Source organism: Eurosta solidaginis, chromosome 1, assembly GCF_040869045.1.
Source record: "Eurosta solidaginis isolate ZX-2024a chromosome 1, ASM4086904v1, whole genome shotgun sequence".
Lineage (NCBI taxonomy): Eukaryota > Metazoa > Arthropoda > Insecta > Diptera > Tephritidae > Eurosta > Eurosta solidaginis.
Window position 1 is genome coordinate 43,182,206 of NC_090319.1, and position 26,484 is coordinate 43,208,689.

At 36.5% G+C, this 26,484-nt stretch overlaps 1 protein-coding gene across 9 annotated transcripts in view; it reads right to left on the minus strand.

The window, feature by feature from the left end:
- The window catches only part of Cdep (Chondrocyte-derived ezrin-like domain containing protein), a 160,136-nt gene that overhangs the window by 127,396 nt on the left and 6,256 nt on the right, over nucleotides 1-26,484 (minus strand). For 8 of the 9 annotated variants that reach the window (XM_067788140.1, XM_067788111.1, XM_067788128.1 and 5 more), the window contains one exon: nucleotides 349-1,449. In XM_067788140.1, the coding sequence (XP_067644241.1) occupies nucleotides 349-573 (225 nt within the window). In that variant the 5' untranslated portion in view covers nucleotides 574-1,449. The remainder of the gene's footprint in view (nucleotides 1-348; nucleotides 1,450-26,484) is intronic. The other variant, XM_067788147.1, reaches the window with a different exon arrangement.

Below are 26,484 nucleotides of genomic sequence, written 5' to 3' on the forward strand. Positions count from 1 at the left end.
CATTTTCAGAAAAGCTGTAGGACCAAATGTTGAATGAAAATACTAAAATTTTACAAAAATTCACCATTTTCATATTTTGTAATGTATGTATCCATTATAGATTCCCCAATATGAAATTATCACCTGCAAAAAAATGTAATTATGTTATATAACACTAAATATGTTTCATTATAGATGCAAATTATTATAACAAAAATTCAATTATGTTCCATGCCAAGTTCTATTATAGGATCTAAGCTGGTATTGAGACTGTGCTCAGGATTCAAGCAGTTTTTTCTCTCATCTTAGATTATTAACGATTTTTTCTACGCAAAATTAATATAATTAGTAGAAATTTAACACGCTTACCTGAACTTGAAACATGGTTACAGAATCATCCAACATTTGTATGCGAACAGTAAGTTTCTTGCCGCCACGATGCCGTGGAGTAGAAGGTGTACCATCGACACCAGATGGTGTACTCAGCGAATGAGTCATACGTCCGCCAGGCATACCACCAATACCAGCTTCTACGCCACCACCACCGCCGCCTCCGCCACCACGAGTCGCTGTACCCATATCCGCTAATGACATTTTATAGACTAAAATGTTTAAGTTTTTTTAACAAAGCGTCGTTTTTTTATGTAGTGTACGATTTGCGTTACGTCGTTTTAAGTTTTAAATTTTATTTTTGGTGTAATTTTTGTTTTATTTTTTTTTACAACGCGCACGCGGTTTCATTCAATTTTTTTTAACTCTTATGACTTTACTTGATTAGAGAGGTTGGATTTGAATTGTTCTATTAAAGTAGCAATACATAATTAGAGCATACACATTATTAAAGATTTACGCTTATAACTTGAACAACGTCTTAATACAATTACAAAATACTTATAATAAATATAAACAAAACGGAATTGATGACTCCTATTGCTACTTAAGTAAACTTTAAAAATAAATGTATTATTTAACAATCATTTAGCCTACGTATTGCACCATTTCTTCACATCAATTTGGAATTATTTTCGCTTTTGCTTTGCCTCATTTCTCGAACTCTCACTGGTTTGTTGTTTGTTACGCATCGGTTTTTTGTTATTATTATTGTTTTTTTTATTACACTGAATTTAATTTGGAATGGATATAATGTGGGCGTCTTTCGTATTTGCTTTTAAGTCGATTGCTTGTTTTTTTTTTTTAGGTTTTGTATTTAATCATTGTTATAATCAATTTTTACGAGTTTGATACTTTTTGTTTTAATCTTTTCTAAAATTTCTTGTCGATTCTCGAAGAAATAAAAGTTTTCGTTTTAAGTCTGTTTCGTTACTTTTATACAGATTTAGGTATGGTAAGGTGATGCCATAACTTCTTTTGTTATTTGGATTATCCTCCATACCTTGTTGAAGAATAGCGGTTTTATAATCTGTTCGGAAATTTTACTGTTAAGCGCGCTGAGTTAAAGATATTTAATACCTGTAAGTAAAACAGAAATTAAAATTATTTCCAGCAAATCTCTATAATATAAAGAAACAAGTAATGACGGGACTGTCTTCGGCTGTGCCGAACACATCATACCTTTCATGAATGGCGCTGAACAATAATCTTATCCCATTCGTAATATCCAGATAATCGGGTGTATAAGATATGAAATATATAGTGAACAGATGTACATACCTACCTAAGCGATTTTTAAGATAACTATAAAATAACTACCGTGGTGTGATGGTAGCGTGCTCCGCCTACCACACCACATGCCCTAGGTTCACACCTCGGGCAAAACAACATCTAAATTTTAGAAAATAAGGTTTTTAATTAGAAGAAAATTTTTTTAAGCGGGGTCGCCCCTCGGCAGTGTTTGACAAGCGCTCCGAGTGTATTTCTGCCATGAAAAGCTGTCAGTGAAAACTCATCTGCCTTGCAGATGCCATTCGGAGTCGGCATAAAACATGTAGGTCTCGTCCGGCCAATTTGTAGGGAAAATCAAGAGGAGCACGACGCAAATTGGAAGAGAAGCTCGGCCTAAAATCTCTTCGGAGGTTATCGCGCCTTACGTTTATTTTTTTTTTATTTTTTATAAAATAAAACAAGTAAAGGTGTCTAAGTTCGGGTGTAACCGAAAATTATATACTCAGCGTGAGCTTCAATTGCACATTTCATTTCAGATAAATTACTTTTCTACATAACACGTTGCACCACCCGTTTAAAAAAATGTCTCCCCATTGCCTCTTACAATAAAACTTGATAACTGAAATATCATTGATTCAAAACTACTTTTTCCTAAGTTATAGCTTATTATTCTAGTCTGCGACCCTTTTAAACTTGTTTTATATCTAAGTTGCCGTGGTCTTTAACCGATCCCGTCCATTTTTACTAGAAATATTTTCTACTATAGGGACAATTTGTGTACCCAATTTTATAACGATCCGTTAATTTTTCGTCGAGTTATGGCTCCTGAAACATAGAAAATTGCTTAGTCATAAAAGGGGCGGTGTACCAAATTTGGTGAAGATATCTCAATATTTACTCAAGTTATCGTGTTAACGGACAGACGAACGGACATGGCTCAATCAAATTTTTTTTTCGATACTGATGATTTTGATATATGGAAGTCTATATCTATCTCGATTCCAATATACCTGTACAACCAACCGTTATCCAATCAAATAATATACTCTGTGTGCAAGCACGCTGAGTATGCAAAGTTTCACGTTTTTTGTGGGTGGCATGTATTTTATTCCAGTCCCGGTCCCAGTCCCGGTCCCAGTCCCACTCCGAGTCCCAGTCCCAGTCCTAGTCCTAATCCCAGTCCCAGTCCGTCTCTGGATAATATATTACTTTGTACTAAAGCACGCATCAACAGCTTTCATTTGATATCCATATTGTATAAACACTATCTTAGGCATTCACTGGCCCACGTTTTGGCCTATATCTCGAGACCCTAGTCACCCAGGGGTATGAAAATTAACCTCTACTAAAGCACTCATCAACAGCTTTCATTTGTTAGCCATATTCTATAAACACATTCTAGGGGTACTCGGGTCCACGTTTCGGCCTATGTCTCGAGACCCTGTAGGTCGATCGCAACCAAACCTATGTAGTAACCAACGCGTGAGGTTTACGCAACTTGTGTGAAAGTTTGAACAAAATCGACCGACGCATCTCTTCATACACCGGCGACCAACTAACACACATTTTAGCCTTTCTTTTTATATATGTATATAGATTTTTATTTTTCACACTTCACTATAATATTAAAACGAAATGCAGATTTTCGTTGCTTTTGAAATTCGGCTTAAAAATTGCACATCGAACAACTAAAGACTCTCCTGAATTAAAAAAAATTTCATAGTACCTCTAAATCGCGGGCCCCCAGAAACCCCCCCCCCCCACCCTCTCGGAGGGCCTGGTGATGTGCTATACTTAATGTCATTCGCTATAATATTTTTTATTGATAAGCACGTTGTTTAATTAAACACCAACCAATTACACGGAAGTATATCCGCACACCTGAAAATGTGAGTGCCGGTGTGTATACGTAACATTTTATTATTACGTATAAAGAAATAAAAAAAGTTGCAATAAAATAATATTGCGACTATAAACTGAGATATAACCTATCCTATATTTCAAGTTAGATCAAACTACAAACGGGATGCAAAAGAAATTCAAAATCGGTTCGGTAGTTTAGGAGTCCATCGCGGCCAAAGATTGTGACACTTTTTTTTTATATATTAAGAAGATATATGCCGTAAGTGTAAGTACTTGATGAAATTTGAAGCTTCTAGCCGTTAAAAATATACCGCCGATCTCTATGATTTTTACAAACAATAGTATATGATATTACGTAAGCAATTGGTGAAATTTGAAGGTTCTAGCTGTTAAAATGTGGCAGAAATTACGAAAAGTTTCTTATCTGAACAATACCATATATACGACCGATCTCTATGATTTTTTTAGACAACAATGACTGCCCTATACGTAAGCATTCGGTGAAATTTGAAGGTTCTATCTGTTAAAATGGGGCAGTAATTACGAAAAGCTTCTGTTATATGCTATATATAAGACCGATCTCATTCATTCAGAAAACAATATGTACAATATACGAAAGCATATGGTAAAGTTTGAAGCTTCAATGTTATAAATTGAGGAAGATATGACAAAAATCCTCTTTTCTGAAAAATCGGTTGTATGGGGGATATTATGCTATAGTGGTCGGATCCGGCCGCTTCCGAAAAATGTCTAATCGGACACCTAAACATACCCGCTCACCAAATTTTATCAAGATATCTCAAAAATTTAGCGACTAGTTTGCATACAGGCGGGCAGACGGACATGGTCAAATCAACTCAGCTCTTTATCCTGATCATTTCGGTATATTTATTGGTGGGTCTATCTCTTTTCCTTTAAGGACTTACAATTTTGAGATTCGTGGCAAAATTAATATACCATTTCATTTTCATGCGTTAGCCTTGTATTTCCAACAGACAGTGGGGTCTAACTCTCTGAAGTTGGCAAGATAACTTTTACGTGGAACAAAATTAAGTATTGGGTAAATTACATTGTATGTAATATATCCGCTGTGGTTCACCGAGAGGCCAAAACATTAATCATCTGTCTAGTAAAGTCATATTGGTATCCTCAGCACTTTACCTTGTGTTACTGCGAATATCGATCTGCACCGGCGGTCCGAATTTGAATGCAGCGTGGGAGCTGGGTTTTCTCTGAGTAGTGTATGGTCTCTATTTCAGTCCGTCTACCTGACTACTTAGTAAAGGGAGGAAGCGTGGACTCCTGTGGGATGACTTAGTGAGATGGCGCGATATATGAATTTACTCTCGACCGTCAAGCGGCCTCCAAGCTGCTTAATTTTATTAGCATCGTCAAAAAGATGTTTAGCTCTACAGCAATATTCTCAAACATCACGCTCATATGTACTTTTGGTCACGGGAACACTGAGAGCAACGAGATGTAAGACGAACTTAAAAAGGCTCGCACATTGAGAGATGCCACTGAGTCTATCCATTGAAGTTATAAGTAAGCATTGAAAAGCAAGAATTATCTACTGTTTTATTCTCGTTCTAAGTACATACATACATATGCACATATAAATATACTCTAAACTAGACAGCTTTCTACAATAACTGCATTACGCACTACCTCAACCCGGAAAAAAGATGCAAGTTTAATACCATCTACGCAATCTTACTTCACCATATGTGATTATATTTAAAAAAAAAAATTTATAGAAATGTGAACATGAACATCACAAGCAACATCACCATTTCGCCAGTCAGCAATGTCAACTGGACCAAACCATCTTAGGCGTCACAGCGCATTCGTTGACAACTTAACCCCTTCAAGCTCCTCTTCACCTTCCACTTTAGTTGACGTTTGGTTGTCTGTAACACAGTAACGAAAACTCCTATTCAACACAGCTCAGCGTGATAAACATGTTTTTAGCGACAAATATGATTTTTAAAAAAAATCATATATAAAAATTAAAATGTCCTCGAAATGTCTTGTGCTGTGAGCTTTGCTAAGAAAGGGTGAAAGACGACAGTCACACATTACATTTATGCTTATTAATAGAATTTTGGGTACGTCAAGCAAAGAAAAGCAGTGAATTATTTTTTATGCACTTCTTTAAATAACTCATACAATAAACAAATGTATACAGAGATCAGCAGTGTTCGAAATACCGAAACTTGTCTCCGGAGGAGTGTCTATGAAAATCGGAGTAAAAATTGAGTTTTTGTATGTAATAGACTTGAGTTATTACAAATCGTTGCTCAAATGTAGAATTTTTGAAAAAAAATATAATAATTTAAAACCGATCGGTTAAAATGAGGACGAGGAAATGTAAAAAATGTTGAGGAGTACACCGTCTAATAAATGGTATATCTCCCTTTCCTGCAATTCGAAATTACCCTGTCTGAGAATATATTTCAAAGGGCCCCTCTTAGCATTTTGCAAGACAGTGCATTTTTTGAACAAATTCTGAATTGAATTAATTGTTTTTCAAAATTTTCTAAGAATGTTTTGTTGTATTAACGATTAAGATTAAGATTGCGCTTATCACCCCCTTGATAACGTCTATTGACCTTATGACCAAAAAGTAAGTTAACCATATTAAATGGTCACAACTTAAATTTCGAATGGTCACAATGACAGCGATATTGACATTACGAATACCTTCCACTTCCGAATTGGTCCTAAATTCAACTCTTTTTTGTTTAAGTGGCCACAAGGTAAATTATTTTCCTTCGCATCTCCACGTATCCACGCATATTTATTTCAATCGAATGAGAAGAGACATTTTACTACCTTTATATTAAGTCCCTTTCATGTTTGTCCCCTCATTTCCATACGAATTTTTTACCCACGGAAAAGTCTGTTTCGGTAACTTCCCGTTGAGCTAGATACTTAATACTTAGAACATAGTTCAGATCTGGGGGACAATACAAAGCAAGAAAAAAAAATCCGCTAGGTGGCGCACGGATCGAGATATACAGAAAATTAATTTTAAAATGGAAATTTTGCGATCGACTTGTAACTAACTTCTCGCTGATCCAGAGACTTGAAACTTACCACACAGTTTGCCAGTCGATGGGACTATAATTCGTGGAAAACAAAATGCCGCCAGGTGGCAGACGAATTGAGATAAACGAAAATCCCTGAAAAAACGCAGGGAATCTTGCGATCGATTTTTAAGTAACTTCCCGGTGAGCTAGAGACTTGAAGCTAGGGCCGTGAGTGAGAACCCGGTGACAATGCAACATTTGATCAAAAAAATTCGCTAGGTGTCACGCGGATCGAGATAGTAAGAAAACAAATTTTAATTTGGGAATCTTTCAATCCATTTTTAACTAACTTCCCGATTACCTAGAGACTTGAAACTTAGCACTTAGTTAAAGGCCTGGTGACAATACTACTTATAGAAAACAAAGTTCCACTAGGTGGCGCGCCTTAGTCAAGATAACTGCAAATCCTTTAAGAACGGGGGGAATCTTGCGATCGATTTTCGAGTAACTTCCAGATGAGCTAGATACATGAAACTTGGGCCGTAAGTCAGTACCATAATTTGCCTGGAAAACTCCCTAAACAGAATTTTTTTCAACAATGAACTTTCTGAACTGAAATTAAATACATTTTTTTAAAACAATAGGGAAATGACAGCCGAGATATGTTGATCTCCTATTCAGCCGTCGATAAGCTTTCGTAAAGCCACAAATGGAGGTTGGAAAGACGCGTTTCCAATCCTCACTTGTTCCAAGTTTTGTGACATTTGATTTTTCCAATTATCTTTGGTATTAATGCTGTTGAAGTGTCTCTCGTTAACAAAGCTCAACATGTGTTGGGAGGTTGGAAAGAACGTGTTTACAATCCTTCTCTGTGCCAACTTTTTGGTTAGCCCCATATTCAATTCAACACCATATTATTTTAATGCATTCAGAATCCAAAAGATTCTGAGCAGATATTGGCCGTGGTCAAAATAAAGCGTTTCCAATATAGTTGGACTATAGTCTTAGCTTGCTAGTTCCGACATAGAACGAACAACATCGATAACACCCCTTAAAGCCTTCGCGGAGTGTATTGACGCTACTACAACTTCAGAACAGCCTCATCGTTTAGTCTGCTCTATACTCAGCGTCAGCGTCTCCTCCGAGGGCTTTTCTTAACTAACTATGACGTTTTTGTTGTAGCGATAAAACTAATTTGCGAAGGTTTTGGGAAGTGATATCGTAGTTGAGATCCGATAACAAGCACCACTAAGGTACAACCCGACCTTTTGGAAACGATTTAATATGACCACATTGATAGGCCATTCGACCCCACCCCCTACTTCCATGAGGAACTTGGGGTCGTCAGAGCCTCGCATGCTAAAGAAACAGGATTCTCCACGGGTAAGTGAGGTTGACAATTGGTTTGGAGAGGTTATAAACCCCTTGAATTATTTGGGTATTTTAGTCGCCTCTTACGACAGGCATACCTGCCGCGGGTACATTCTAAGCCCCCTAACCCGCTAGGGAGCTAACGGTAACGTCATCTACGTCTAGTTCGCAATTATGCTTACCATAAGTTACAATAACAGACTGAAACACAGCGCTAGTCACAGAAAAAACCATAACAATATAAATCACTGAGTCTATGGTTTGACCGATTCCTTGACTCAAATTGTAGCAGTTGATTGTTCTGCTGTGACCGTAGCTGTTATTGGGTAAGTGTTTGTCTCTCAAAAATCGCAGGTTCTGCCTAATCTATGCAGAAACCTGGTTTGGTCCAGAGCAGCACTGTGAAATCTTACTACTCATTAAACTTAGCTAAGTTTGTAGCTCTTGCAGTGAAACTCGATTAAGATGGCATTATATAGGCAGCTCCTTTTCGTGCTCTCAAAATTTCCTTTCAATTCGACATGATAAGACTACCATGTCAGGAATCATTGGCGGTAGGCTACAGTCTTTCACAATGTGGGGCTTAGAAACGGAATTGGTTTGAAGTTTCAATTTCAATTTTTACACAAGTTATTTTAGGCAAATCGGTACAGTTCTACTCCTAATGGAGTAAACTCCGATTACTGGTATCTTTGAAAGATATAAATATACATATTTACATATGTGTCTAGGTTTCCATTTTATGAAGTCCCAACATTTCACAAACTACAAACATAAAACTATATCGATGTTGCAGCTGTGTAGGCTGGGCTGGGCTGGTATTGCTGATATTGCATCTTATAATGTGCAACTACTGCAAGTGTTGAAACACATAAAACTTGTGCTATACCCACTAACTTATGTTTATCTTATTTGCATTGTTGAGTAACTCTGTGTATTTTAAACGGATTCCAACAAACGAAGCATCTTAAGAAATTTTCAGACAAAGCCGTGGAAAAAAAAAAGAATAACAAATCATATTTCAAAGAAAGACAACAATGTGCCAAACAGACACCAATATCTTCAAAAACTTTTCCACGCCATAAACTCGGATAAAAAAATAGAAGTGGAAATGCTCTATAAACATTATTTGTACGGTAGAGCGTATAAAAAGGCAAAAATGTGGTCGTTTATCCAGGCCCCTCCCGTCTCTTTAGAATCAATATAAAGATTTGAGCCACTTTTTGATTTTATGTTAAACGCGTGTGTATGCATCTGTAACGGAGTCGACGAGCTTTTGTTACTGCGATTAGAGAAAAGGTTTTGCACCTCACGCCCATCTGTAGAGACCCTTCTGGGTGGAATGTTCTTCACTGACCATCGGTACTTACAGTTCTCTCTCGACGAATCATGACCCAAAAATATTTTTCTAGAAATTTCGGACGAGCCTCCAATAAGCTGAAGGAATTTCTTACAGCAGCACCTACGGCGAGAGCAACGCGAGATTCAAGGGGTTGTGTAGCGCAATATATAGCTTTTCCAACCCAATTGTCATCATCGCCTTCGAGCGGCGAATCCCGTTTCACTAACAGAAGAGGCTCTGGCGACCCCAAGCTCCTCATGGAACTTGGGGATGGGGAGGGAGGGATGGCCTGAAGGTTTAATGTGGCCATATAAATCATTCGCGAGATGATCGGGCCAGCACCTTAATCGTGCTGTATTACCGCAGCGTACTGGATCTGTATCCGGCAAAAGACCATCACATCGATAACACTCCCCAAACCCTTCTGGGAGTAACCTTATCGCTACAACAACAACAACAACGAGAGCTACGCCTTTCGAACTGCTGTGAGTGCCTTGATGAATAAATTGATTCTGGCATGCAAAAGTGCTTTTTATTACTACTTTCTGTTAAAATCTCACCGGGAAAACCCCGCGGTGGACGTAAACATTTAGTGACCCCTCAAGAATAAGTGATCAGATCTTTAGAGATTTCCTGGCTGGTGAAAGGAACGAACCTACGACTCAGTGATTCTATACCTATAAAAGTGCTTTAGGTATGAACTGGAGACTGTCACCGTATATCATCTATGGCATGTACAACACAGTCAATCGATCGATACTAACATATGGAGCTCTTGTCTGGCGCGCTAGACAAAAAACCAATAAACATAGGTTTGGGAAGGTGCAAAAAGACTTTTAGTATTTGCAAGAGAACCGAGTTATTTTATATCAAATGATACTTAAATGGGTTTTTTTTGTTTGGTATTCCAACAAACTCTGGTAACAGCATGGATATATTCACTCTATGTAAGGTCTCTTTTTGACCGACCAGTTCAAGATAGCACCTAGGGAACTGAAAGTCTTCAGAAAGTTTCACCACTGAAACTACACTTATAATCGAACCTCTGTAAGGTACTAACTAAAAACTACTAGTTAAATAGCTAAGAAAACATGGCTGAAATAAGAGCTGAAAGCGAGGTACCTAACAACCTGTACACTCAGAGAAAAAATCGTTCTAAAACGAACGAAACAAGTTCAAAATTAAGAACATTCGTTGACAAAAGTCTGTTAAATACGTTTTTTCTTAACTCGTGACCGATGGGCTTGTTTTAAGAACAGTTTTTCCAAGCACACTGTTCGTATTTTATGACCACTTTGGTATTGATTTGTGAACCTTCTGTGCTCATTTCAAACACTACTCGGACTTGATTTAAGATTTTTCGTTCTCACGCTTTGAGAACGATTTGTGGTCGATTTAACAGTTTTGGGTCTCAATTTAAGAACGGTTTGTGCTTGACCATTGGTGGGACGAAGATAATTTTTTAATCATTACCCATTTATTTATTTATTATTAATAAATAATTTTTTTGTTATTAATAAGAAAAATTAATAACAAAAAACTATTATTAAATGCCAAAAAGGTTTGAAAAAGCTCATAATATGCATTTTTTCTCGATAAGAGAAATCTTTCTTATTTGATGATGCAATCTGAATATATATTTAAAACATTTCATAACAAGTTTGAGAATTACCTGAATGGAACTGAACCAAAAATAAGAGTTAAAAAAATAGAATATAAAAAAATTGTTTTAAAAAACTTCAGAGTTTGACGGCGATCGAACTCGCGCCACACGATCGCAACCGCCACAACATAGCCGCTGGGCCACTACAACTGCTTGGTATTTCATGCCAAATGTTATATTTAACATTGTAGTGCACACGAATTATACCGTTTCTTTTTTTTTTTTTGAACTTAATTTAAGAACATTGTTCTTAATTTAAGAACATTCGTTCTCATTAATAAAACATCTGTTCATAATTTAAGACCAGCCCTTCTCTTTTCAAGAAAATGGTGTCAGTTCAAGAACAAGGTTGTTGTTTTAAGAACAGGTCTTTCGTTTTTCAAGAACAAAAAAGTAAGAACATGAAAAGCTTGAATTGAGTACGGTGGTGCTGGATTTTAGAACGGCGTTTTTCTCTGAGTGTATGATTGGTCGGCCCTTGGTATTAACATCTCATAGCTCATTTTGAGTGTGAAAGCGAAACTATCTCGAAACATTCATGAAATGATCCTGAAGTTGTCCCAAACTGACACCTAAAATAATCCGGAAGCGAGGTCTCTTAACCTAGCCCAACCTTTCCAGCCCAATCAAAAAAAGAGACCGTACTAAATTGCACGATATTTAATGCTAATTTAATACGGGTTAATTAAATTTATTATTTTTTAAAAAATATCGAGGGTTAGGCTAGCTTAAATTTAATTAACCCGTATTAAATTAGCATTAAATATTATGCAATTTAGTAGGGTCTCGTTTTTGATTGGGCTGGAAAGGTTGGGCTAGCTTAAGAGACTTCCGGAAGCGATCTTGAAATTGCTCCGAATCGGTACCGATATAGTGTCGAAATGTTTCTGAAATCATCCAGAAATGTTCACGAAACAGTGCCAAAGTCGGCCCAAATGGTCCGAAAATTTACGATACAATTCCATTCCCTTCAAATTTTTATCGAATCCGTCAATACTTTACGCATCGACAAAGGTTACACTTAGCTCCATATTATTTGATATGCCACAGTAAATTTTCGCACAAGAATTTAAAAAACTTAAATAACAACAAAAAGGCATTAAATAATTGCAGCCAGTTCGAAATGATTTATACAATAAATGCAACCAATTAACATCAATACACAAATATAATAGTAATAATTTCAATTAACAATATGTAAAGCCCAGCCACTAATAATTTTGCCCATTCAGCGCCATTTTGCAATTCAGCATCTAATGTGAATGTAACAACTGTCAACTCTCAACGCATACTTTATTGAGTGAGTAACAAATACAAACAACGGTCATTGATCGCATTTCAGTTTAGATTACTTAATGCATCCAATTCTGTAATTGTCAATTTTGTATGTCATACGCATTTATGATTATGATTATAAGTTAGAAATATAAGCATTACTCGTTACAGTGAACAAGTTCAAATGTTATCAAACACTATTAACTAAAAATGTTTTGTGTAAGCAAACGATTTCGAAAGCTGACGCAACTTTTGTCAATGTCCGGTTAGGCATTTTCAGTAACACAATCACTATCGTGAAGTTAGCGTACCACTTTCGGCGGATAGAGAAATGTGTTGCGCTTTCTTAAGTGCTTTCACTGAGGTGCTTCGCTCAGTTCACGTGAAGTAAGCGATGCACCCTCGTAAAAACTAACTTACACCTCTCTGACTGAAATGCGACTTAGCTAGTATTTTGTTGCGTATTAGCCGCTAATTAGTTGCGAAAGACTGAATTTTGTCACTATTCTTAGCGAAGCACCCAAAATAAAAAAAGTGTGACAACATTTTTCTTTTCGCAAAAATGAGCGACTAATACGCGGCAAAATACCAGCTAAGTTGCATATCGATCAGCGTAGTATAAGTCAGTTTTGCGAAGGTGCTTCGCTAGCTTCATGTGGAGTTTAGCGAAGCACCACTAAAAGGCACTTAGAAAAGTGCGACATGTACAGTGGCGGGAAAAAGCGTAAGATATACAGTGGCGGGAAAAACAAAAGCAACAACTTTTGAAAAAGTAAGCCGAAAACGGCCCATTTAGGAAAAGGTTTGTTGGATCTTTGCACCTATTTGAAGCAGTTATCCAACGTTTGGTGTCGAGATTCTATACATTGGACAGGTAGTGGTTGAGGTTATAAGTACCAGTGGGGTAGGGAGTAGGGGTGGGAATAGCAGTGGGAGTTGGAGTGGAGTTAGGAAGGGAGCGAGAGGGGGATTGGGAGAGTGAGTTGCATGGAATGGCAGAAGAACAGGATACGACGGAAAGAGAGTAATACAAAAGGGGCGCAGAGGTATATTGCGCTGAATTGCTGCTATTATTTCATATATTTTTGGTAAGCTTTTCCGATCTATTCGGGAGTAGTGCAAATAAAACAATTTATTTCACCTTACAGCTCGACGTTTCGCCAAATTTCTTTGGCTTCTTCTGGAGCAATTCTGTATTTGTCAACAATAAAAACACAAAAACAACAATATTAATTTGAAATTATCACAATTACACATATTGACATTTAACATTGATTTATACATTTTTAAATTTTCAATTACATTTGGATTACGGTATTAAATTAAAGAAATAAAACATAATTTACAAGAATAAGAGATAGAAACTATAGAAGATTAAAAAATATAAAATAAACGATACCATCTACTGTGGCTGTTATTATTATTAAGTTTATAGCAAGAAGTAAAAATCATAACTTTCGACACATACTAATCAGTGTTGCCAGAAGAAAAATTTCTTTGGGGCTAGAATCTAGAAAAAAGGGCTAGAAAGAGTTAAATTACTTCAAGAAAATGCAAAAGAGATAAAAGTATATGTACATATGCATACTTTTCAATGTAAGTTTTCACATTGATTTCAAATCAAACTTAAGCAAAAATATAAATTAAAGGACAGTAAACCAAAAAAAAAAACAAAAATTAAGTACAAGAGAGGTACATAAATGGTACTGTTTTTATACTCAGTTGAGCAGAGCTCACAGAGTATATTAACTTTGATTGGATAACGGTTGGTTGTACAGGTATAAAGGAATCGAGATAGATATAGACTTCCATATATCAAAATCATCAGTATCGAAAAAAAATTCGATTGAGCCATGTCCGTCCGTCCGTCCGTCTGTCCGTTAACACGATAACTTGAGTAAATTTTGAGGTATCTTGATGAAATTTGGTATGTAGGTTCCTGGGCACTCATCTCAGATCGCTATTTAAAATGAACGATATCGGACAATAACCACGCCCACTTTTTCGATATCGAAAATTTCGAAAAATCGAAAAAGTGCGATAATTCATTACCAAATACGGATTAAGCGATGAAACTTGGTAGGTGAGTTGTAATTATGACGCAGAATAGAAAACTTGTAAAATTTTGGACAATGGGCGTGGCACCGCCCACTTTTAAAAGAAGGTAATTTAGAAGTTTTGCAAGCTGTAATTTGGCAGTCGTTGAAGATATCATGATGAAATTTGGCAGGAACGTTACTCTTATTACTATATGTCTGCTTAATAAAGATTATCAAAATCAGAAACGACCACTCCCACTTTTTAAAAAAAAATTTTTTTTAATTCAAATTTTAAAAGAAAAGTTAATATCTTTACAGTATATAAGTAAATTATGTCAACATTCAACTCCAGTAATGATATGGTGCAACAAAATACAAAAATAAAAGAAAATTACAAAACGGGCGTGGCCACGCCCTTTTTCATTTAATTTGTCTAGGATACTTTTAATGCCATAAGTCGAACAAAAATTTACCAATCCTTGTGAAATTTGGTAGAGGCTTAGATTCTAGAACGATAACTGTTTTCTGTGAAAAAGGGCTCGGCCGTTAACACGATAACTTGAGCAAAAATCGATATATCTTTACTAAACTCAGTTCACGTACTTATCTGAACTCACTTTATATTGGTGTAAAAAATGGCGAAATCCGACTATGACCACGCCCACTTTTTCGATATCGAAAATTACCAAAAATGAAAAAATGCCATAATTATATACCAAATACGAAAAAAGGGATGAAACATGGTAATTGTATTGGTCTATTGCCGCAAAATATAACTTTAGAAAAAAACTTGGTAAAATGGGTGTGACACCTACCATATTAAGTAGAAGAAAATGAAAAAGTTTTGCAGGGCGAAATCAAAAGCCCTTGGAATCTTGGAAGGAATACTGTTCGTGGTATTACATATATAAATAAATTAGCGGTACCCGACAGATGATGTTCTGGATCACCCTGGTCCACATTTTGGTCGATATCTCGAAAACGCCTTCACATATGCAACTAAGGGCCACTCCCTTTTAAAACCCTCATTAATACCTTTAATTTGATACCCATATCGTACAAACACATTCTAGAGTCACCCCTGGTCCACGTTTATGGCGATATCTCGAAAAGGCGTCCACATATAGAACTAAGGCCCACTCCTTTTTAAAATACTCATTAACACCTTTCATTTGATACCCATATCGTACAAACAAATTCTAGAGTCACCCCTGGTCCACCTTTATGGCGATATTTCGAAAAGGCGTCCACCTATAGAACTAAGGCCCACTCCTTTTAAAATACTCATTAACACCTTTCATTTGATACCCATAACGTACAAACAAATTCTAGAGTCACCCCTGGTCCACCTTTATGGCGATATTTCGAAAAGGCGTCCACCTATAGAACTAAGGCCCACTCCCTTTTAAAACACTTATTAACACCTTTCGTTTGATACCCATATTGTACAAACGCATTCTAGAGTCAAGCCTGGTCCACTTTTATAACGATATTCCGAAAAGGCGTCCACCTATAGAACAAAGGCCCACTCCCTTTCAAAATACTCATTAACACCTTTCATTTGATACCCATATAGTACAAACAAATTCTAGAGTCACCCCTGGTCCACCTTTATGGCGATATCTCGAAACGGCGTCCACATATAGAACTAAGCCCCACGCCCTCTTAAAATACTCATTAACACCTTTCATTTGATATTAATATCGTACAAAATAAATTCTAGAGTCACCCCTGGTCCACCTTTATGGCGATATCTCGAAAAGGCGTCCACCTATAGAACTTAGGCCCACTCCCTTTTAAAATTATCATTAACACATTTCATTTGATACCCATATCGTACAAACAAATTCTAGAGTCAGGCCTGGTCCAACTTTATGGCGATATCCCTAAATGGCGTCCATCTATAGAACTATGGCCCACTTCCTCTTAAAATACTCTTTAATACCTTCCATTTGATACACATGTCATACAAACACATTCCAGGGTTACCCTAGGTTCTTTTTACAACATGGTGATTTTCCCTTACTTTGTCTCCACAGCTCTCAACTGAGTATGTAATATTCGGTTACACCCGAACTTAGCCTTCCTTACTTGTTTATAGTTCATTTTATATTTTTTAATAACAAAAATATGTTTTTTTTTTTTACTTTTGTTTTGCCATTTGGCGGTAAGGTATCGTTAAAAAGTAAGAAGTGTTTTTCACACTGCTAAAATGACGGCACGGCTATAGGTTCGCCAAAAATACGCCTTGCCAAAATGTCGGCCGGTGAAAATTAATTTACATTTTTTCCAATTTTTTTATTAAATTTTTAACGTCCTACGGGTTTACGAATCGCCATTAAAATACACGTGAGCGATATTCATGTTCATATGTTGGGACGAGATATATATGAAGGGCCTTAGACTTCAAAATCTATAATTTCGTCCTCAGAAGATGAATTATTATTATTGCTACATTCATAAATAATGTTTTGTGTTCATTAATTGTAAGAGATGGTTGTTTATTTCAAAGTCAGGACAGGGATGGTACTTCACACAGTTTATCGATTAAAGTTTTTGTTATCCGTTATTACCGAGTTGCCACATCATACATAACGAGACAAATAAAATAAAACTTCGGCACACATAAAACACATTACAAATTTCACAATACGAGTTGCCGAAATAGATTTGGAGCCAAAAAGGGGCAAAAATTTTGAAGAGGGCCAAAAAAGAGCTAGGGACTAAACCGGAATTTTTGGAGCTAAACGCAAAAAAACGGCTAGATCTGGCTCCAAAAGCACCAAAATGGCAACACTGATCTTAATGCAAAAAACCAGGGACGGAAAATAATTTTTTTTTATCGGAGTCAAAAAAGTCCGGGTCAAAAAATTGTCCTAGGTGAAAATATTTGAGTTTTCAGGTATCCCTATAGCAATATAATGTCGAATCATGCATCATTTTTATTTTTCGAACTTTTTCCATAAAAGTCCACATATAAAAGTAAGATCTGTTTTTTATTTTTCGAGTCCGATAGAACTGGTGAGTCCGATAGAACTAGTTAGTAGTAGTTAGGCGACCACCGTGGTGATGGTAGCGTGCTCCGCCTACCACACCGGATGCCCTGGGTTCAAACCCCGGGCAAAGCAACATCAAAAATTTTAGAAATAAGGGTTTTCAATTAGAAGAAAATTTTTCTAAGCGGGGTCGCCCCTCGGCAGTGTTTGGCAAGCGCTCCGGGTGTATTTCTGCCATGAAAAGCTCACAGTGAAAACTCATCTGCCTTGCAGATGCCGTTCGGAGTCGGCATAAAATCATGTAGGTCCCGTCCGGCCAATTTGTAGGGAAAATCAAGAGGAGCACGACGCAAATTGGAAGAGAAGCTCGGCCTTAGATCTCTTCGGAGGTTATCGCGCCTTACATTTATTTTATTTTTTATAGAACTAGTTAAACTCAGACTTTTAAAAATAAAAGTCCGGAAATAAAAGTTAAATCCGTACTTTTATTTTTTAAGGCCAAAATAAAAGTCCGGCTTGATAACAAAGAAACGGCTTATCCGAATTAAAAAAAATTTATTTCAGATAAGCCGTTTCTTTGTTATCAAGCCGGACTTTTATTTTGGCCTAAAAAATAAAAGTACGGATTTAACTTTTTTTATTTTTTATTTTTAAAAGTCCGAGTTTAACTAGTTCTATCGGACTCAGGTTATAACAATCCGAAAATAATTTATATCTTGATCCAAATATATTAAAAGTCCAAAATTAATAGTTTTGCAAGGAATTATATTATAAAAGGAATAACAGTTTCCGCCCCTGCAAAAAACATTTATGCATATGCATTCAATGGTCTTTTTAGATGCATATTGGTTAGCCGGTTATAAAAACAAGTGTATCAAAACTGGCACAGCGCCTTTAGCATACATATGTATCAGCTGAGCCACCTCCCTCGCTCACTATTGGCACTTGCGGACGCATTCAAAATCACTTCCAGTTCGTCGTTGATTTCATCGCAGCTAGCAGTATGGCTAAATGGCAATATAAAAAAAGTAAGGGCGGGACTGTCTTTGACTGTGGCGAAGACCATACCTTTCATGAATGGGGATGAACAATAATCTTATCCCATTCGTAATATCCAAATAATCGGCTGCATAAGATATAAAATATACTGTAACGAATTTAGGGTAATACCGCTTATATGCAACCTTCTACTAACGTTCGAATCACTAAACTGTTGGATAAATAACTCCACTATTAAATAATGCAAAATGGTATTTTTTAAAGTACTTTACAATAACACTTCTACTTCTCGACAGATAGCGTGCTTAAATCAAACTGATTACTGCTTACTCAGTTTTAACTCCTTTTATACTCTGTAATGTCTCGTTCGCATACTTCTAGGCGTTTCTATTTCTAGAATTTACCACTCGTTACCAGCTATAAATTTCTCAGCTATAACTACAGATGCACGATTATTATAGCTTCTCGCATAGCCCATGCGCGTGTATATGTGAGTGATACTTCCACAGATGATTGCCTACTTTTGGGAGTATCTCAGATATATGCATGTATTTGCGCGTTGCTCTCCGCTGCTTGTATGGACATATGTATAGACATAATGATTGATTTGTTCATGTGCGTACGAGTCACTGCTTAGTATTGGCTTAGAGATAATATTATCCCTTAGTGTTGCTAATATTCGTCACAATATAGTGAACAGATGTACATACCTAACAATTTTTTAGAAACAAAAAAAAAAGTTAAAAAATTGGTAGGTACTTTGTGTGAGGATGCAAAGTTTCACGTTTTTTGTGGTCTGCATGAAATAGCTTTGTCCATGAATCACTTATCTCAACAATATATGCCGTAAAAGTAAGTATTTGATGAAATTTGAAGCTTCTAGCCGTTAAAAATTGGACAGCGATACTACCATCACTAAGCCGATACTAAGCAGTATGTACATAAACAAATCAATCATCATATACACACATGCATACAAGGTAGCAGAGATACTCGCAAACGCATGTCATCATCAGCCGAAGTAGTACTCACATATACACACGCATATGGATACAAACTACAAATATACTACACTACATATAGCTGGTAAACAACCATAAAGTTCACGAAATTACTAGACCTTAGGAGAAATGGGTGAACGAGGCAACAGAGAGTATAAAAACCGAAAGCTGAGTAGTCAGAAATCAGTTTTGATTTAAGCACGCTATTGGTTTGAAGTATAAGTGTTATTGTGAAGTACTTGCAAAGTATTCTAATAAAGACCATTTTGCATTATTAAATATTGGAGTTATTTATTCAACAGTTTAGCGCTTCGAACGTTAGTGGAAGGTTTTGGAATAAGCGGAATTCCCCAAAATTCGTTACAATACCATATATACGATCGATATCTATGATTTTTTCAGACAACAAAATATCTATATACGTAAGCATTTGGTGAAATTTGAAGCTTGTAGTTGTTAAAATGGGGCAGTAATTACGAAAAGCTTCTTATCTGAAAAATCGGTTTTATAAGAGATATATGCACAGTGGTCCGATCCGGCCAGTTCCCACAAATATCTAATCGGACACCTAAATATAAATATCAAGATATCTCAAAAATTGAGGGACTAGTTTGCATACAAACGGACAGACGGCATAAATCAGCTCAGCTCTTCATCCTGATTATTTCGGTAAACTTATTGGTGGGTCTATCTCTTATCCTTTAAGGACATACAATTTTGAGATTCGTTACAAACTTGGTATACCATTTCATTTGTAAGAAAGGTATACAAATATATGCATAAACATGCCGTTACGGCGTAAGTATTACAATTTAGTGAAATTGAATGTTCAATTTAGTATTTATAACTTCTGGTTCTTCTTGATTGACGGCTCGAAAAGGAGTTGCCTGTATGGTGCTTTTTATAAACTTGAATTAAGGATTTGTGCGTGTGGGATCCTACCGTTGTGGTGTGTGGATCCTACCATTTTCATGCGATATTTTGGACCTCATACAGTAGAAGGTAACGCAAGCAGCTGATCTAAACTAGAATGGATGAATGTTCCTGGTATTGTTATTGTAGCATTGCTTCGCCACATTCAATAGTTGCGATCAGTCGCGAATTATCATCAATGTCCTCTAACGGTTTGCTTTCCTCAACTGCGAGTTTCAGCTATTTGATATTTAGAACAGATTTAACCCATCAGTTATCATCATGGATTTATGCTCATCAAGATCAAATGACTAAGTTCTTCTGCCCCGAATGCAATGGATTAATCTATTATAAGAGAGTAAAATTGCTGGTCCCCACCAATTCTAACAAGGCCCTAACGATTACATAAGTTCCTTCTTCTCTGGTTTGTATGTCGGTCACCCCACCTGTACTGAATCATGAGCGATGTCGAGGGAAGAAAGGAAGCCTCTTAGGGGATTCGAGAAAGTTCTCCGCAGCATTTGTGATCCAGTCCGCTGACTTTTCTCTATGTTGTTTGTATATAATCTTCGATGTTCGCTTTTGCCCTATGTTAAATACTAAAAATTTGGTAATTTATTTACTCAGATAATGACATGAATCTATTCTTATTTTTTCCTAACTTATTGTTTGATAACTGGCTTGAATAAAGGATGCCGGTTTTAGAACAACGTCGATAAAAGGTGAACGTGACCAGCTAGGCTAATGATTACTTAGGACGAATTTTTTCCTGAGTGAAAACTTTTACAAATAAGTATCACTCATCGAAATCAATGAACAAATAGATAAGTTGTAAAAGAAAAATATTTCGCTGTTTTTACAGAGTGCCGAAATGGTTTTCGTTCAATTTTTGAAAGAAGTGTACATTTTCAATCTTTTTTTAGTGATATGCTCCAATGAAAGGCTTTGCTGGCTAGAGAACCACGTGAAGGATGCTTTTATATGGCATGGTGATCCCAATTGGCGTCAGTTATCGCGATACAGGGATGACTGACGTAACTTGCTACGTAACGATGAAAGCGTAAGGCAAATATCTGCGTCAACCGAAAGATGATTTGAGCCCCAACTCTAGATTTCACCAATACTCGACCAGACTTGAGGCATGACTCGCAAAGAGTCAACTTTCACTGTCACACCGTGTATTTTGATAAAGTTGTGGGATTGTAATAATTTTGGACCGAATATATGTATATATTCATTATAAATTCCCATTAAGAGTGATCTTCACCTGGAACATTTTAAATATATTAGAAAACAAAAATTTCAGAGAACAAAATTGATACACATCAAAAACATACATATGTGATTCGGTCTATGAAAAGGTGGCTCATGACTCGCAAAAAGAAGCTGTTAACAGCTGTTTCTCGCAATTTCTTTTTTAAGTCATAAGCCACCTTTTCATAGACCGGGTCATATATATAAATAAAGCGATAATCCCTTAAATTAAGCTTTACTAGCATTCACTTTTTTGGTTTTTTTTTTTTATAAAAATGTGTAAGTGGTATTTGTTTTATGTTGTATTTTTTGGAAATGTTATACTTATTGCTTTTGTTTCACAGTCCCGATGATGACCTTCAGACTGATGTCGAAATATCGAATACAAAATAAAAATACAAATATAAAATATTTATACTGCGTTTTTATTTGGATAAGGCCTCGAGCTCATAAAAAAGTTTAATACTTTTTTTTTTGTTTATTTCATACTAAATGGCAACCCTAACTGCTCATGCATAAATATAGATAATATTTTTTCAGTTTTGTTTTAGTTAAATCTTTATATTTGAGATTCCCTCACAGCAAATAGACACACACACTTATACCCACATAGTATAGATAAAATAGCAGAATAACTGTAGATAATTGATTTATTATTCACTTGAGGCATATCAAGACAATTTTTCGCTTCGAAAAAAATTCGAAAAAGTACACATTCTTACACTGAAAGAAATTGTGCTAGTAAAATCGACAAATCGGTGCTGTTGTTCTTGACTTAACTGAGATTCGGTGAAATTGATCGAATTATGGTTAATTCGACCGAGTTCTTTGTAAAGCGAACAAATTAGTTTAGTCGTTTCAACAGAAGAGAAATTGTCGTTCTTAAGTTAACAACATTCTGTAAAATTGACAAATTCCTAATCAATCTAACTGATTTTTCTGTTAACACAACTGATCCTACAGGTCATTTCAACAGCGAACAACAGTCAATGCAAGAGCAAATTTGAAAGAAAATTTTACGCTCACTGCGCTCTCTACTTTGTACTTATGACGATGGTGCCACTTGTTAAAAAAAACATCAAAATAAGAAAACCGCCAAATCGAAAAAACACACAAAATGGGAAAACAACAAGAAACTAGTTTTTCAGTTATCAATACAAAACGAATAACCCTCTTTTGAATGTACTGTGCAAAAAATCACGAGATACCGGGACACCTATTTATCGGGTACATTTTTGCAACTTCTCCTCCATGCGAAATACAAAATTGCGCCTTTCTGTTGCAAAAGTTTTGTTTGAACGAACAGGATTTTTCCAAAGCTAGTAACATTTTGTTCAAGTTTTTACGAATTTTCACTCACGCGAACGAATCTAATAAGATAATAAAAAACATCCTTTTTTAATGTTGATGTTTCCGACAACATAAGAGTTTGAGTTGTTTTGGAATCGCTTCAACTTAAATTGTTACGAAAATTGCCGAATTACATGTAAAGTTACTCCAGTGGTAAAATGTTACGTGAAACATTTATACTACAAGTTTTATTCGAAACAATCAAGTGTGGCAACTACATACGAGAGAAGAAATTGAGAATGAGCTGAGCTGCATTTGAAAGAATTAAGAATCAGTTTTGTGACTACTATTTTCATTATACTCATCGTGCTTTGCACACAGAGTATATTAACTTTGATTGAATCGGTTGGTTGTACAGGTATAAAGGAATCGAGATAGATATAGACTTCCATATATCAAAATTATCAGTATCGAAAAAAAAAATTTGATTGAGCTATGTCCGTCCGTTAGCACGATAACTTGAGTAAATATTGAGATATCTTCAAGAAATTTGGTACACTAGCTTATCTGGACCCAGAATATATTGGTATTGAAAATGAGCGAAATCGGATGATAACCACGGCCACTTTTTATATACATATATAAAATTTTAGAAAACACAAAAACCTGATAATTTAGTAAATAATACACCTAGAATGGTGAAATTTGACATGTGGACTGATATTGACACTTGATAAAAATTTGGAAAAATTTTTGAAAACGGGCGTGGCACCGCCCACTTGTGATAAAATCAATTTTACAAATATTATTAATCATAAATCAAAAATCGTTAAACCTATCGTAACAAAATTCGGCAGAGAGGTTGCCTTTACTATAAGGAATGCTTTGAAGAAAAATTAACGAAATCGGTTAAGGACCACGCCCACTTTTATATAAACGATTTTTAAAAGGGTCGTGGACGAATAAAATAAGCTATATCTTAGCGAAAAAGAGCTTTGTATCAATAGAATTTTACTTTCTAAATTGAATTATTACATTAAATTGGAAAACACTAAATTTTTTGAAAATGGGTGTGGCACCGCGTCTTTTACGACTAAGCAATTCTCTATGTTTCGGGAGCCATAACTCGAAGAAAATTTAACATATCGTAATGAAATTGTGTGCACATATTTTCCTTATAGCAGAAAATATTTCTAGTAAAAATGGACGGAATCGGTTAAAGACCACGGCAACTTAGATATAAAACAAATTTAAAAGGGTCGTAGGTTAGAATAATAAGTTATAACTTAGCAAAAAATAGTTTTGAATCAATGATATTTCATTTATCAAGTTTTAGTGTAAGAGGAAATGGGGAGACATTTTTTTTAAACGGACGGAGCCACGTATTATGTAGAATAGTAATTTATCTGAAATGAAATTTACAATTGAAGCTCACGCTGAGTATATAATGTTCGGTTACACGCGAACTTAGACACATTTACTTGTTTCTATTTGCAAAGCGAAGTTCAATATATATAAAATATATTATAAAATATAAAATTTGGTGAAAGTGCGTTTAATAAAATAAAATAATAAAGTGTATAATGTTTAATGTGTGCCAGCATATTTCATGTACGCCCAATTGAACTTCGGTTAGTAGGTAGGTAGGTTGAACTGGCCGGTCCATGAGGACCTCACATAGACTGATTGAGTCCGTAGTGTTACCAGAAGTTTGTTTTAACGACCAAACTGAAAAACCCTATCAAAAACCAGGACCTATGTTATAAAATAACTCCGTCCTCTTGGCAAATACTAGAAGCTTCCTAGGACTTAAGCCACTTGCTGCTTCTAGATCTGACAGCTGTATCACTCCTAATAGCTGGAGTCTTAGCCTGGCAAGTGCAGGGCACGAGCACAGAACGTGCTCGATCGTTTCCTCCTCCAACCCGCACTTCCTACATCTGCTATCACTGACCAAGCCTAGTTTAAAGGCATGTGACGCCAGAAGGCAGTGTCCAGTCAGAATACCCGTCATGAGTCTACAGTCCTCTCTTTTTAATGATAGGAGCAACTGTGTTAGTCTAAGGTTGTAAGACCTACACATAATCTTCGACACTTTACAGCCCCGCGCTTGAACCCACGCCTTTCCCGCTTGGTCGATCATGCGCACCTCTCGCCTTCGCTTAATCTCGCCCAATCTAATTGGGACATCTACGGAGCAAGCTTCAAGGGATGCGCCCTTTTTAGCTAGTTCATCCGCTTTTTCATTCCCATCTATTCCCATATGCCCTGGGACCCAATATAGATGTATGCTTCTCCCTGTCCCGATTCTCTCCAGAGACTGCTTACACTCTAACACGCATTTAGATGCTGTGCTATGCGAGATATTGCCTTAATTACTGCTTGACTGTCAATATAAAAGTTGACACGGTTGCAGCTTAAGATATTCTCTTCCAGGGTTTCTACTGCTTTGGTTACGGCTAATATTTCCGCTTGGAAAACGCTACAGTAATCCAGCAGCCTGTAGGATCTGCTTATTTCCGGATCAGCGCAGTATACCGCAGACCCTACTCCTTCCACTACTTTGGAACCATCGGTGTACACATGTATCGCCTCGTCCGCCATTTGCGCACCCTTGCGCCAACCGTCCACCTCTATAGTGGCCTTAAGATCTCCCTCGAAGCGCAGATAGGGAATCATGTAGTCTGTTCGTCTTGTGATTGATGACGCTATATTACTATGGCCATATGGTCGGCGCTCAAGCTGCCCCGAAGCACCGAGCCTGGTTGCGGTCGTTAACGCTTTGTTCTTTGCTACCAGGTCTACAGGTGGGATGTGCAAAATGGCATACAGTGCAGCCGTCGGGGTTGTTTTCAGGGCTCCCGTAATGCTAAGCATCGATAGTCTGCATACCCCCTCTAATTTTTTGAGGTATGTTGTTTTTTCTGTGGCTTTCCACCAAACAAGAACTCCATAGTATAGAATAGGGCTTACAATTGCTGTAAAAACCCAGTGAGAAAGAGAGGGCGATAGGCCCCACGTACACCCCAGCATTCTTTTACATGCGTAGAGTGCCGTTGAGGCCTTCTTGACCCTCTCCTCCACGTTGAGCTTCCATGACAGCTTACTGTCTAGGATGATTCCTAAATATTTTGTGCAAGGTTTCACCTGTAAGGTCACCCCTCCTAACTTAGGCCTGGTCCAATTTGGGACCTTGTACCTCTTTTTAAACAAGACCATATCCGTCTTCTACGCATTGACTTTCAACCCGATTAGTAAGTGCGTACATATGTATGTATATGCAGCAAGGATGCGTATTTATAAATTCACATATTTACGTATGTATGTATATGGCAATATAGGTACTTTCATACAAAGCTGTCGGAACAACTTTTTTGTTCATTTAACTACTAAAACGGTCACTTACGAATCAAAGATTTGTGCGCAGTTGATTCAACATCTTGTCGCGATGGATAAAAAATGAAAGAAATTTCGGTTGCTTTTACCAGTCTTTTCTTTCAGTGTACATATTTACAATTCCATAGCTTTGGATGATGTCTGTATAGGAAGTTGTGGGGGTAATAAACCGGCAATGACATAGTTTAGCTAATACTTGGCCAATTTTTGAACATCGCCACTTTTGCCTTGCCTTTAATGTCGTAATCACTTAACTTATTGATTTAAACTTGCTGCTGTGAAAAGGAAAATAAAATTTACTGATAAACTATTTAACTAGATTTTGACAAGTAACACAATTTATACTCGTTATTATACAGTTATACACCCTTGGTTATATTTATATATGTACGTAGTATATATAAGGCTGCATCAAAACAACGTCTCAAGTAGCTTTACAGCAAACCAAT